This window comes from Agelaius tricolor, unplaced genomic scaffold, assembly GCF_023055355.1.
Source record: "Agelaius tricolor isolate 1412-34295 unplaced genomic scaffold, bAgeTri1.0.p SCAF_1, whole genome shotgun sequence".
NCBI classification, from domain to species: domain Eukaryota; kingdom Metazoa; phylum Chordata; class Aves; order Passeriformes; family Icteridae; genus Agelaius; species Agelaius tricolor.
Genome location: NW_027269261.1, coordinates 84,253,480 through 84,269,521, shown reverse-complemented (window position 1 = coordinate 84,269,521; position 16,042 = coordinate 84,253,480). Strand labels below are relative to the sequence as shown.

The 16,042-nt window shown below is 34.4% G+C and overlaps 1 protein-coding gene across 1 annotated transcript in view; it reads left to right on the top strand.

The window, feature by feature from the left end:
- Positions 1 to 16,042, top strand: part of SNTG2 (syntrophin gamma 2) — a 194,580-nt gene that overhangs the window by 176,310 nt on the left and 2,228 nt on the right. Inside the window, exons 15-16 of the mRNA XM_071448450.1 lie at positions 9,210 to 9,302; positions 13,320 to 13,430. Coding sequence (XP_071304551.1) covers positions 9,210 to 9,302; positions 13,320 to 13,430 — 204 coding nt within the window. The remainder of the gene's footprint in view (positions 1 to 9,209; positions 9,303 to 13,319; positions 13,431 to 16,042) is intronic.

The following is a 16,042-nucleotide window of genomic DNA, read 5'->3' as shown; positions in this document are numbered from 1 at the left end:
TGGATTTAGAGAAAACAGAAGACTTTGTGATATTCATATCAAGACAGCCTACAAGAAGTTCAGTTCCTGTGTCTCCTTCCTGCAATATTATACAAAATGTGCTTTCTAGTCATTCACTAGTGGCATTTTGAAATTATCTTACTACAATTCAAGTTAGATGTAATCAGAATAGATTTTAGAGACTGTGTCCCCACTGGAACTTGGTCAGAGATTAGTTATGTTTTCACTTATCTACCACAGCTTACTTAAGTTTTCCAACTACCTGACTCCTGAGATTCTCAGAACTTTGACTTTCTCAGTAAGGCTGGCATCAAAACAAACACACTCATTGTTTCGGGGCATCTTTGGGAATTTAGTGGTCCTGCAGAAATAGGAGACTAAACCACCCTCGGAGACTGAGCCAAAAGAATTCCACTGAAATAAACAAAACCTTGCAGAAATTAGGTGATCTCGATAGGAAGTAATTGTCATTTCTATGATCCACTATTGGACATTTATGATTTTATTAATTCTTCATGGTGACCTGAGAGGTTGAATAAATCATGATTGGTTGATCACAATGTAAGCCTTGCGAGCTGCAAATACTGTATTGAATTGTAAAAATATTAAATACAGTTGGCCAAGTTTTTGGTTTTTGGTTTTTTCTTATTTGGTGATGATTGCCAAGCATATATGAAACAGAGTTATATGTAGGAGTCCCTTTAAGAATGGAAATGTCACCACATGCTAATTTCAGAACTAATTTCTGAGACAAACATTTAAGCGAAGGAAATATTCTCCTTATATTCAGGCGAGATATTAAATAGCATGTAGATTAGGTGAGATTTATAGTGTCATTAAAAGATACTCTCCAGTTTGTTACAAGAAGCACTCAGTTTAATTACACAATTAAGTTTTAGATTGTTTTCATTATGCACAGAAAGCTTATTACAATTACAATTACAATTTAACTGGTCACCTTTAGAAACGGTGTTAGATTCTAATTCATTTCCACACTGATGCAAAAAACTCACCATTCTCTAACACAAAGAAAGGTTCTGAAAACCATACAGATTAATAGTAAATACATTTTCAATAATTATTAATAATTCAACAATTCACATGACAGATGAAAATCAAACAATGCGTTTATTAGAACTTTTAAAACAGTGAATGTACCAATTTTCAAGGCTATTGAACTCAAACTTGTTTCTATATTCTGTATTTTTGACATGATTAATATAAAATGACCATTATTTCTGAAAATATAATGTATTCTTAAAATTACATTTATTTATATAAAAAGAATAAATCTAAATAATTTTATATTACATATAGTTATTTCTAAATCCAAATATTTAGATAAAAATCTTGTCATGGGAATCTAGGTTTGTTTTTATTTTCCAGAGGATCTTATAGACTGGAATAAGGAAGAAACCACAAGAGAGCTGGAGAGGGACTTTTTCAAGAGCAAGTAGTGATAGAACAAGTGGGAATGGCTTTAAAATGAAAGAGTGCACGTTTAGATTACATAGAATTTATTAGGAATAAATTCTGTACAGGAAGGTGGTGAGACACTGAACAGGTTGCCCAGAGATGTTGTGGATGCCCCATCCCTGAAGGAGTCCAAGGCAGGTTGGATGGGGCTCTGACAAGCCTGGTGTTCTGGAAAGTATCCCTGCCTGTGGTGAGTGGGCCCATTTTGGAACTCTTCCAACTCAAACCATTCTGTGATTCTTTTAAATCTGTCAAGAATTTGCTGCAAAGAATTTACTGTCATGGAACTTCAAATTTGTAGAGTAATATTATCTTAGAAATTTACTGTCATGGAACTTCAAATTTATAGAATAATATTAGAATTTATAGAGTAAAATTAGAATTTTGATGCTGGATTTTATGGTTTTAATTTTGGTGTTCCCTATCATTCTCCACCCACCATTTATAAGAATCAGGCAGAAGAAAATCCCAGTGAAAATGTCACTGATTCACAATTGAATTGTGTACTCAGAAATGTCTTTTGATGATATTTCTGATTAATTCCCTTCTCAACTGTGAAATTCCAGAATTTACAGATCACCAGAGAAAAAAAATATTTATTATTATATAATAACAAACTGCATCAGAATGAAGTCGTTGTCTTTGCTGAAGTAAGCCAGTAGTGGTCCACTGGTTCTACTAAATCAAGCAGTGTCAGCTTGATTACTGTGTTTACCACTGAGAATCTGCCTCAGGTTTATGAAAATATGCTTGGGACATGCAGGAAACATATAGGAAATGTAGGAAAACATGTAGGAAACTCTTAACATTGAAGTCACTGTTGATTCTTGCTTTTCCTTATGGAAAAATGAGTTGCTGCAAAACAATGAAGGTATTCCTCAGACACAGACAGGAGGAAGCACAATCTCTTTCTGACATAAGCGAACGCTAAAGAACACAATTTGAATTTTCCCTGCTAGAAGATAACCATTTCTTAGTTGCTACCCTTAGATTTTTTCCTCCTGCATCCATTTTGCTCGCTGCTTTTACCTACAACCGGTTTAAGCCATTGTCTGTCTGTTCAGCAAAGAGGGCAGCAAGTCTTTTCTTCTGTCAGGTTTACTTGAGCCATAGGTTCATATCACAGAGAGAATGCCATGGCCAAGAGCTGACATCCACTACTGCATTATCTGTCTTGCCAAGAAATAGCTGAACCTACAGGTTCACCTCAGTCTTCCTACAGGAACACAATTCCCTGTGGAGTAAAATTCACTTGTACATGTAATCCCACATGTACATGTAATCCTAATATTTGAATCCTAAAATCCCACATTAATGTAATCCTAATATTTGAATGCTGGTTTAATGCTTTATCTCAGTGATGCTGAAAGTTTCTGAAAAGACAGTCTGTCCAATGAGTGCTCTTCTAAGCAAACCATTTTGGCAGTTAGCTGCTATAATGTCATGATCATTAAAAATTAAAAATTACAAATAGATCAGATAGTTATTTCAATAGATGACCTAAAGGGAAAAGTTTCAAGTTGAGCAGTATCCTAAGAAAGTAAGCATTTAAAACATGGATGTATTAAACCCAGGTATTATTTTCTAAAGCACTGAGCTAGTCCCACTTCTACTGAAATAAATAGAAACTTTCTTTAAAATTCAGTGAAAATATAATGAGCCATCATTTGATTCCTTTGAAAAATCTTACTTTTACTGCCAGAATGTCTCTTGTACACATATATGCTGAACCACAAATGCGCATAAATGTTTTAAAAAAACAACTATAACCTTCTTGAAATCATCAGATTACAGTTCCATCTTTTATAAAAGAATGCACTTTTCATACTAATACAAGCAAGGTATGCAAAAAAGAATCATTTTAGGATATTAAGATGCAATTCCTTTGGCAGCAGTAACAGCAGCTCTTGAAGGAATATACAAGATTTTAAATCAGATCTCATTTGTTTAGATGAAGTGGTTTTTTTTTGTATTTGTCCATAATTATCAAAGTTCTGTAACCTTTTAATTGTGACATGATTTAATTCTTAAAGGTATGGGCAAATGAGTGGATCTGCCATGGTTTTTAAGTGAAGCTTATATTCATTTGATCACTCTCACTGAAATTATTTCACTGATTCTTTTTCACTGTTATATGGAACAGGAATACAACTGAGCTTTGGGAGTCTGTTCTAGATGAAATTTCTGAAAACTCTCATGCTTTTGGTGAATGATGGATTTCATTGTTGTTTCATTTTCTCATGTATAATGTGAATTCAGAGTAACAATGCTTTTGGTGTTCTTTATAAACACGGTCTGAAAGCTTTGTTTTTAAAAAAAAAGACTATATATAGAATATTTTATGCTAAACCCCCATTTTTTTTAGATATGAGAAAGCCAGAGCATCTACATTTTTAATTCAGTGATTCTGCTATTTCAAAGGGTTTAAAAACATTTCAGTTTAGCACTATTCATTCTATGCAAAAAGACTCTTGGAGGTTTTGCAGGCTGTGTTCAGAATTAAGGGGTTTAATTTTGCCTTCTAGTACTCTCTCTATGTGTGGGCTGATATATATTTCTCTGTACAACCATAATAACTCTGGTTGCTCTTATCTTTATTTTCATATCCTGCTTGGATTTTTTTAATGCTAAAAGGGGAATTTTCAAAAATACTTTTTTGACATATCTGGTCCCATATTAAGGCTTTTACCAAACTCTATATTTTTGTAAATACATGGGATGCATTAAGACACCTTACTCCTGTCACTCCTCTATGATTTACAAGCTTTTGAAAAGCTGCCATACAAAGTCTTAATGCAAGAACCTGTGTTCCAAACAATTTTTTCCCTTCCTGTCAATGTATCTTAAATGCTGGTGTACATTATTTTTATTTCTAATGCAGAAAAAAATAACACATCATTTAGGTCCTTCTGTCTTTCATGTATTTAAGTTCCTCTGACAAGTCCTACAAAGTTCCTTCCAGTTTTTACTGACATTGGCAGAAAGATGACGAAAAATATTAAATGTAAGGTGGTGAGAGATTTGGTCTTAGAAGTAAAAAGAAACAAATAGAAGTGATATTTGGAGTATGCTAAAATTTTATCAGTTCAAATTGGCAATGCTGGAGTCTTCTACTCCAAAAATAAATTCTTTGGCTTCATAGCACATTAACTTGAAGTGAGTAAGTGAATACAGCATGCAGTATGTGCACTGCATGAATATGGCTATTGCCTAAATGCTGTCCTGTCTGGTTAGAATTTAGTTTTAGAAAATGTGTGTTAAATTCTATATCATGAGTATAGTGAGAAATAATGTCTGTGCTCCCATGTACATGTAATAAACCCTTACAGCTCATCTTAGAAGAAATGGATATCTTTATCTATAAAGCAGTTAACGGCATAGCAGAGAAAATATGTAGTTCAAGCAGGAAAGTGTAATGGTACTGCCAACTCTCCAATTGCTTTTTGGAAAATAAACAAAATCATGTACATGCCCAATTTGTATTCACTTAGATTAGAAGGTAGGTATTATTTCTGCATTTTGGCTGATTAAAAACTAAAATTCCTGCTCAGTAGAACATGGCTGAGTCCAAAATTAATAAATACATTGCATATCAGTGCCGTAGTTAAAGCAAAATGAGGGCTTCCTTCATGCACAAAATAATTAACTGCAATGTAGCCAATCACCAGCTGAATTTTTGAAACTGTAAATCTGATGAGACATTTGGACCAACAGCATTAGAGTTGTAAAAATAATATCCTTTGAAATGAATATACACTGTGTCATTTTTCTGTGTTACACTTAGATGAGCAGCATCACTCAGTCTCACTTAATCCTTAGAAAACTTACTGCCATGAACTTAGGAAAAAGAGTACTGACTGAAAAGGTTGGTGCCCTGATTCTTAAAAAATTATGTGAAATGGTATTTTTTAGTAAGAATCTTTGCTGATGATCTCAGAATATGCTATCTCAACTGAAAGTTATTGTTATTAATCTTGATTTTTAATAATTTTACTGAAAAACAAAAGCAAGTTGAACCCCTATTTCTTGGACAGAATACAATCCCACATCATTAAGTAACATTAAGGACTCTGTGTCTTCAAAAAAGAATCCAGAGATACTACACTGGATGCCTGTGGCAGAACATAGGCAAATCTAAGCCCTCCATCCAAAGCACTGCAATAAACTCATATTCCAGCAAAAGTCTATTGCCAAAAAATCTATTGCATATCATGATTTATTTAGAAGCTTTTGGACTTCCCAGTCCCAGAAGAACCCAAATATACTTATGGCGTTACCCTGCATGGGAGACCCACATGTGTGGAGAAATCAGAAGGCCTCCCTGTGATCCAGGGGGCCTTCATGCTTCCTTCTGCCATCATACTTCAGCTTAAAGGGGACAAGGACACCAACACAAAGGAAACTGAAGAAGAGGAGGGTTCCTCTTTATTCCTGCCTTTCCTTCCCCAGACCTCTGTGTCTGGGCTGCAGCGGTGCTTGCTACCACCCAGTCTTTGTGCTTCAGCCTCATCACACCCTGGTGACTCCCCATGAAGAGATTCCTCTTTCTGTTTGTCCCTCAGGCTTTGTCGCTCACACATATCTGAGGTATATTGGTGCTCTCCTCTCTGAGTGGAAATAAATCCCTCTTGTTATCTCTTCCCATGCATTCACTTTCCAGTTTGAGTGTTTACTCACTTCTTATCTTGGGTCCCTGACACCCATAAACCAAGTTCAAAGCCCTTCTTTTTGTGTTAGCTGATCTATTTACAAACACATTCTCTCCCATGAGGGAAAGAGTCATAGTAACTCATAAACATAAAAGCTGATTTTGGAATTAATTGGCTTGTCATTGTATATATTTGTAATGTCTTTTACTGTTAGACAGAATACTATGTCAGTCTTTCTTTTAGAGTATTGAAGCAAACTGTCCCATGTCCTTTGGTAAAAACTGGTGAAAAGGACCTGTGACATCATCAAGTCCAACCAGACTGATCATCACCCTTGTTAACTAGACCATGGACAACATAGACCACATAGAACAAGTGCTATGCCTGGATGCTTCTTGACCACCAAGCATAGTTCAAAGCTGAATTATTTCAGGGAAATCTCTGTCTATGGGAATGAGAATGAGTGTATATGTGTGGTCATTGTAACTATTAAGCCCTCTCAGGGTCTTGGAGGACAAATGACAGAGCCAGAGATAGACAAGAGTCATGCTTCTGATCAGCAACAGGTAGTCTGTCTGAGGAATTCTGTCATAAATGAGTCAGATACAGTGTTCTTTTGGTATTTGAACAGTGGTATTATCAACTTAATGATCTTTTTATGAGTTAAAAGAATATGCATTGAGATGCTGATACCTGAACTTTACACAGGTAAAAGTTTTGTTATTGTCTTTTATCACCAATATAATATTCTGTGGATCTTTACATTGCTCAGAAAACATCAGATGATTGATCTAGGTTGTACACTACAATTTTCTTAGCTATTGCACCATGAGGCCTTTTCTTCTCTCTGTTGTTTAAACTGTGATTTAGCAAGCTGGCTGATATTCAGTGCTTTTTTTTTTCCCCAAATTCACTTAAAGACACCTGAACCTAGACCTCTGATGTTAAATTTCCACAATTGTTGTAAACAATTGTTGTAGATATCCAAGGGTGATCACAATTGTAAGTGTATGGGAAGCTTATTCCAAGTGCAAAATGGAAAGAAATAAGGCTCTGTCCTAGAGTCAGTGAGTCAAGATGAGGGTTCTTACCATAGAGCTTTCTGAGAATCTGTTCAAAGTCACTGAGGATATGCCAGGAGTAGGATTTTAAATTTATACGTCAAAATACAAACTAATTCTTTTGTAAAGAAAACCCCGTGAGTTTTGTAAGTACAAAACACGTATATATTTTTAATAACGGTGAAAATTAAGCATATTATGTTTTTCTCTAGTATTTGTGAATAATTTCAAAATTGGTTCCATTATTTCCCAATATTGAATATTTTTAAAGTACTCCAAGCTCATTATTTCTGCATAGTTCATTTTAGTATTCACCATTTGTGGCTGAGCAATTTGATGCTTACCCATTAGGGGAATCTAATTTTATTCGTTTTAAAAATTGCTTTGCTCAGTCAGAGCTCAGCTAGTATGACCTTTTTAATTGGAGAATAATGGAGAATAAGTTATGGCTGGTGCTTAATGCCACCTTTTAATTACTGAATGAAATGTAAGGATATGTAAATGTCATTCTAATTGAAAATCAATCGCTGAAATATTTTTAAATGCCAAATAATATGATCTTTGAACACCAATGAGCAAATTAATTTATTCAGAAATATTATACATCTCCATTATTGTGGAGATGATTATAATACTAATCTGCACTTTTAAACTGATACTACTCCTAGCCCTTTCAAAATCCTTTTTAAAATGTCATAACTGTAACTCAAAAATGCTTATTTTAGTATAACTAACTTTTTTTATTGATACTGGAGTGAGGAAACCTTTACAATCATCCAGAAGTTTTAGACCATACTAAAAATTTTTAAAAAACCAATTCAAATGGCAGTTTGCATTTTAAGCAAGTTTTATTAATGCTTTCAGTCTCCTCTAGGGAATTCTTGCGTGTAAAAGGATTTCAGTTTGGTTTTTTTTTAATTAAAAGAAACTATCCAGATACAAAACTTCTGTGTCAACAAATGTCTACGCATGAGGCAACATTGAGATTTATGATATATCAATGACAGTGAAGTAATGCTTCCTTGGAAGAAACAAAAAATCCAAATTTCACAAGGCACAAGGGTATCATCTTAAAAATGGCTTGGTAAGATGTGGCAAGAAAAGCCTGGAGACAGGATCTGATCCCTATTTGGGCTGAAGGTTATTTGCTATTATGGGTTTTTTGCTATTATGGCTGTCAACAGTGAATGTCATCAGGCTGCTCCATATTACAGCAAATCTCATTCATGTCTTTCCAGAATCTGCCACATACCTAAGTTAGTGAGCCTTAAAAATGCCTGGAAAGAGTTAACTGCCTTTTTACTGTAAAGCTTATTCACAAGTTTAACCAGAACTTCTGAGTTTTATTGATAAAACAAATTTTTTTCCTTTCTAATCTGAAAGCTTATCATGGAATTGGTGAATAGATAGCAGTGTCTGGCAGGTATCAGAGCTAACCAAGATGTGATAGCTATTAGGTCTTACTATGAAATTACATTAACTAACTTTAGCATAGGGCTGTGCCAGCATGTCACCAGACCCAAATTAAAAAGTGTTGTAAAATAGAAAGATTCTCTACAAAGTTTAAATCAGATGGAGAGGTGAAGCAGGCAGAATGCTTTTCTATAATTAGATTTCTATAATTAGATTGCAATGACTGAACATTTAGGCACTGTTGCCTTCACAATTGCTGGAAGTGATATCAGAAGTCATTAAAAGTTCAGGTCTAAGCAGTTTAGAGTAGTCAGATCTGGTTTTGTTTGTTCTGTGTTGCATTTTGCAAGGGTTGGTTTTCAAGAATATATTAATTTTGTAGAAGAGTGACTTGAAATATAAAAGGTCTTCAGTTAATGTCTAGCTGACAGATGTGACACTGATTTACAGCCAGAAGTTTATGACCATTTTCAAACAGAGTAATATAAAGCAGTACCAGTGTTGTCAGCTGAGTGTCTTCCCAGCCAAAGATATCTGCATAAAATATTATTTGAATACAATAATTTACAGTGATGGTTGTCCTCTCAAAGATCATACCTTTTTTTTTCAGTCTAAAACATATATGTGCAGTTGGCAAGGGGATACCCTGTGTTTCACAGTCGACTTTGCTCTAGGATTTACCTGTTTTGACAGTAAAACGAAGGTAAGAGTAAAAGAAAAGGAAAATATAACTCTGAATTGTTTTATAGTTATTGAAGTTATCATCTATTGCATTTTCTTTATGTTTATGTCCAGTATTTATTCCTCCAATATACTGTACTATTTATTTATTTACCCCTACTGAAATATAGTCAGTTTGGGACTTCAAAGGGGTGATTATAGTTGTATAGCATGTAAAGATGCATTTTGAAGAAAGATATAAAAAAAGTAACTTCCTATTCAAGTAATAAAAGCAAAGGAAAATCATATTTAGCAGAGAACTTGGTTTAACGAAGAAACTTAAAGATTTATAAAAGATTACAAGTCATGAAAAAAAAATGAAATGTCACCTGATTCTATTTGTTTTGAAGCTATGAATATAAAATAGGATTAATTATTCTTCCATCATAAGAAATTTAGGTCATGTCTAAAATAGACAGAATAAAGGCAAATGTTTTTCAAAGTCAGAATCTAAAAGTTTACATGCACTTATCTTGCAAAATGTGGCTATATAGGAAGTGCCTACAGAGAATGGTTAATGATACATGCCAACTTCCAAGACCTGTCTATAATGCTACTGTTTTCTGTATAACTTAGTGGTACTTTAATGTATATTATTCTAAGTGGATTTTAACATTTCTTTTTGATAGTAGAAGAAAACAAATATACAAAAAATGTTTCTGCATTAATAGAACTGTTCAGTAGAAAGTTGGTCTTCTCAAATATTTTTTTAAAAATTCAGTCAGTCATTCTGAGAAAAGAGGGAACACACTGCATTTTGAAACACTGATGCAGGACCTAGTTTTTGCATGTTGGCTTTCTGTGGGTTTGGGATCAAAATGCCCCCACATTTCAAATCTATTGAAATCTTAGTGCAGAGAAATAATGACCAAAACTGCATGAAAATTTAGATAAATTAAGTGTGCATCCCATGCAGCAGGATAACATTTCAGAACATATTTTTGTATATACTTCTCTCCCTCGGGTGATACTGCATTTTGGAATCCTGCTTTTTACACAATTGATCATATTTTGCATGTAACCACAAATTAACTGTAAGAAGTAAGCTCTCTATCCTTTAGAAAGGGTTTCTTTTAAATGTGAAGAATGATTGCATGTACTCTCATCTTTAAAATTATAACCTTTCTCTATTAATAGGACTTTGTGTCACAGTACCTACCTTCAGTATTGATGATGAGGAGGATTTAGATGATTTATTGTTGCCTACCTAAGGAGAAACACAGAATATCAGCAGATAGACTGATTCCATTGCCAAACAGTAAAAATTCTGGAGAGCTTAAGTACATTTATTCTTCATCTGTGTGAGAGATGGAGATGTTCTCTGCATCCTCAAACCTGAGTGAGGCAGTAATGGGCGACTTGTGCAGTTGATCTTGCTTCCCATAATTGTCAGCTGAAGTTTACTGTGTTTTCCCATATGCATAGCTATTTTAGAATATTTCCTGCCAATGCAAAAAAGATTCTTAAAGTGGTCAAGCAATTAACTGTTCATTAGGTTCACAGAAATTTTCTTAAAGAATCTATCTTTTTCTTAAATTTAATGAAAAAAATAAAGTCTTCTATTGATGCAAAGAATGCTCTTACACCCCAGCAGGTGTTCAAAGAGGATTATTAAAATAAAGGCCAGTCACCTGGTCTATGACTCTAAATCTGGATCTCAAATTTCGGGTAACCAGCTCATGTAGTCATTGAAAAACATTCTTTTTTACACTTTGAAAAACAATTTTAAAAGGGCCTTATTATTACAAATTATGAAATAAAAAGCACATAAATTTTTTGCTTTGGAGTGTGGAGGTTGTCTCTGGCTTCCTCATGAGTCAGGCAAATGAGAGGAAATACAACTAAAGGCTTGTGAGTCCAGATAAAGGCAGGGAGAAGTCACTCACCAGTGACCATCGTGGGCAAAACAGACTCCACTTGGGCAAATCAGTTTAATTTATTACTAGTCAAATCAGAGTACGATAATGAGAAATAAAACACAGATCTTAAAACACCTTTCCCCCACACTTCTTTGCTGCCTAATTTTCTTTATCTCCTCCTCTCCAGCAGCACAGGTGGGTTGGAAATGGGGGCTGTAGTGAGTTTACCACATGTTGTCTCTGTCCTTCTTTCCTCCTCAGGAGGAGAACTTCTCACACTCTTCTCCTACTCCAGCATGGAGTCCCTTTCACAGGAGACACCCCTCCAGAATCCAGCATGAGTCCTTCCCATGGGCTGCAGCTCTTCATGAACTGCTCCAGTGTGGGTCCTTCAGGAACAGCACCTCCTCCCCCTTCTTCCCTGACCATGGTGTCTGCAGGGCTTTTTCTCTCCCATATTCTCATTCATTTCTCCAGCACAAGAAAAATATCTTTAAAGAATTTTTCTAGAACAGTTTCTTTTCCTGCATATTCTATTCCAGGCTCTTGATGGGCTTAATTCATTCAGCTTTTATCTTTTTTGGGCTCATCATTGAGCTAGTTCTGTAGCCGGCATCTGCTTTTTATCTCATTGTAGAGATTCTTTTTATCTTGTCAGCTTGGTTGGGTCACCTTCCCCATCCTGTGCCTCCAGCCGCTCCTCCAATATGAAGGGATCCCAAAGTGTGCATTTATTTTCTGCCATCTTCCAGCTCTCTCTGCTTCTCTTCCCCACTCGGTGTCAACTGTTGAGAGAGATGATGACTCCAGCAATGCTTACTTTTACTAAATTGCTCCTAAGTTCTTGATTCATCTCCACCTTAGCAGTTATTACATAGCAAACATTCATCTATCCTGTTTAGAGCCAAACTCATTTAAGCTTTTAACACTTTTCAGGTGCTATAATTAGGCCCTCTGGACCCAGTTAAAATCTGTTCATGAATGTAAAGTTTAAGCACCATCACAGTGCTGTAGCATATTTCAGTTTTTCTTCATCTTTTATATCTCTCTAAGAATTCAATGACATTTATGTCTGCAAGGAACCAGGAGATAGGTTTTTTTTATAGGACATTCCATTTTAAACTGTGAATAGGGTTCTAAAGCCCACTGGTAGCACTGGTCTACTTAACAAAAATATTTTGAGAAGAGGCATGTTGGAAAATGGAACAGAGCAAACTTTTTTCCATGTATGCTTTTGAAATAAGCTCCCAAGTATTTAAATTGTGTTTCTTCAGCAGTGTCCAGGAGCTGAAGCACACTTCAACATGTGCAGAGAATTTTCATTAAGATTACAAGTATTAAAGGAAACATCAACAGAAAGTCCAGGTGCAAGTTGGTTACCTTGTGGGGTTTTCTTTAATTATGCATTTTCAGGTAATGGATAGAAAACATTCAAATAAATACAGAAAATAACCTTTATTTCAAAAATAATTTCCCAGTTCTTGTTTTTACAACGTATTTTCATAAATATTAAAGCATATCTGTCAATCTAGAGTTTGCCAGCACTACCAAGATGCCATGGATAAACCTGTGGGAGACCAAGAAGCTTAGAAGTCATATATTTTACAAAGCATTATGTAATGAAGGGACACATTTTTGTGGTTTCTGAGACCATGCTCAATAATAATATTTTTGCATTTCTATAGCTTTTTTGAGAACTTCATACTACATTTCACACATCAGTAAGTTCAGCTTTGTAATATCTGTGTAAGTCACAATTATCTACGTTATGCAAATGAGCCAACTGAAATAAAAAAAAATCAAGATATGGCATGGAATTGTATTCCTAAAGAAACTGATACTAATGTCCTCATGGATCTTTATGGAATGAAGCTTTTGCCAACTTTATGTGATGTACGCAATTGAAACATTTATATCTCAGAGAATTTCAAAATAGTTTAATTAATGAATTTTAATATTGCATATTTTGCTTTCACAAAGGGTACAGAAGTGTTAATTTTAATTGCTTTGCAAAGAGCCTGTTACCATGCACCACATTACTGCTGTAGTGCTTTATTTTAGTACATGAATATTGATCATCCTTCTATAGTTCTAGGTAAAAACATGTAGCAGAGTCCTTAATCAAATTTCTTTTTCTTTAGAATGTGCTGTGGAGGTTTAAATTCTCTCAGCTCAAAGGCTCATCAGATGATGGGAAAACAAGAGTAAAGCTGCTTTTTCAAAATATAGACACCAAACAAATTGAGACAAAGGTAAGCAACATCCTCTTTTTCAATTTACTTAAAGATGACATAAAATTACTGTCAAAGCATCAGAAATCCCATTTACTGAGACATAGACATGGTGAATACATCACAGCTTATCTTTTTTTGCCAATTCTTTAGAAACTCCATAATAAATGAAAGCAATGTAATACCCATAGATTTATTGCACTATTTCTACAAGCCAGTTATTGTGTTATGATAGTATTTTACTTTTTCAGAAACATAGTTTATCTGAAGTTATTCTGTCAAACTATAGTAGAAATAATGTCTAAAAATTGTGTTCAAAAAAGATAAAGTAAAAAAAAAATGATCCTGAGCTTGCTGTTGAATAAAAGAACCAGACCAGTTTTTCACCTATGTGGTTTTAAAAAGAAGGAGGAGAACTTTGGCATGATATGACATAGAAAAGGAAGATGAGACTGTGGTTCAACTGGGTTTTGGTTGACAAAAGCCAGTGAAACAAGAGAAAAGTATCTGAAAACCTGTGAAAGTTTTCAAATACTCTTACCTGGAGTTGTACAGGTTAAAGTCACTTATAAAGTAATATTTTTCTATACTGACCATACACAAAAGATATATGTTACCTATCCTTCTAATGTTTAAAATAATTGTAAGGAAGAAGTCCATAACCTTCCTTATTTGTCACAAAGTTACAGTACATGCAATATATCTTTCTTTATACATCTTTATTAGTAAATTATTCAGGATTTCATCAGCAAGCTTGACCCGAGTTGCCCCTCTTGGCTCTACTGTAAAAGATATTATAATATCTGTTACAAAAGTTACAATGTATAATAATTTATCTAGTAGCAGGCCATTTCCACTTCATTTCTCACAGTAGACCTTGGAGACAGAACAGGACTACTGTCTTCATTTTATATGTGATCATCTGTTGCTGAGAGCTTACATAACTTGTTTCAGGTCAGGCAGACAGGAAGATTGTACTCATGCATAAACTACTTTGTGTATCTCTGTGCATTAAATCTTTAGATAGTCCTTGTGTGTGATTAGCCAAGGCCTGCAATTCCATTGCTTGTAATGGAATTCTATTACTTTAATATTGTATCATTCATCTTTCTGGTGTGGTAAACAATCTGATTTTTAAAATTTTATTTTCTTTTTATATTCAGCAAATTCTAATTGGTTTTACCCAATTTTACTCTTTGATAGAAAAATTGTAAATTTTAGTATTTTTTATGAAAATTTGGTTATCCGTAAAATTATTATAGGTGAATCCTTATTATAATTTTGCAGTAAATTTTGTTCAAGAGACATTTGTTAAAACACTAAAAATCATTTCTTTACATAGCTCTAATGCAAATCTTGTAGTTGGCAAAATTCACCTTGAAAGTATCAGATGGAAGTTGATACAGGATTGGTTCATACAGAATTCTTAATATCTGTGTACACAAAAGTACATATGTGTTGCAAGTATTGGAAGATCCCATAATAAGCTCATTAAAGGCCAGAGGAAAGGCTGATACTGAGTAGCTGAGGATTTATCAGAATTTCAGTGATTACACCTTTTACAACCGCCTCTGCAAAGTGCAATGCAGCCACTAGCATTTCACATTTAATGGGACTGGGACACAGCTGTGCAGCCTCTCCACTTCAGATAACTGGTATATATCATCAACTGTATGCCCACCACCTAATTGGAATGAGTTCTTAGACTTGAGAGTTACAGGCTGGCTGGAAAATGCCCAGCACTAATGCTCATAGTACAATCCAGTAGTTGCCTCTGCTTATTACACTGAAAGAGATTTCATAGGGCCAGATGGTGCTATATGGTGAAATGCAGCCAGTAACAAGAAATAAAAATGTTATCAAATAATAGAAGTTTCATTTTTCCTGGGTAAATGAGCCACTATGCACAAAAGAATCTTGATGCAGATGACTTACATTCCCTTGGTGGAAAACAGAGAGTCAAGGTTGCAAAAGAATTTTCCAAACTATATTTAATTCTATATTATTATGAATTCTTGAGAGTAAAAAAAAAAAATCACACTTGGGAATTCTATTTTTGTATCTTGTTTAATAGCTAGATGTGATGTTTCTTCTCTTATTTTTGCTTCTAAATCTTAAGCCAAGTACTTCTTCCTGTGCACTTTAGTTTTAGGTGAACAGTACATTCCTCCATTTAAAAAGTTTTCTGTTGAAAGAAGATAATAAGGAAAAGATTCCTGTCAGTTTTTTCTCCTTCAGGTTCTTCATATTCCCAGTTCAGTACTTCCCTGAACTTACCCTGCCTTTAGTATTGAGAAATTACAAGTAATCTTAGTAATAGTAGATATTCTTTACCCAAAATGTCAAGGTTTCTCATAAAAAAGAAAAAAACTAAGATTAAGACTTCCATGTTTGTGTTGATGCTTTATTTCCCTTTGCTAAACTGTAGCTATATATCTGAAAAAAATGCATTTTTTACCAAGCTTATTTGAATGGAGCATTTCTCTTTTCTTTTCATCTTACTTAGTCTTAAATATTTATTGAAGAAAGATAAGAAACCACTGTGGTCAACAGAGTATTGTGAGCCATACTGAAGTCTCAGCTAGATGTTGCTGGTCTCATAAATTTCTTGTCTATTACAAGAAAATAACTTA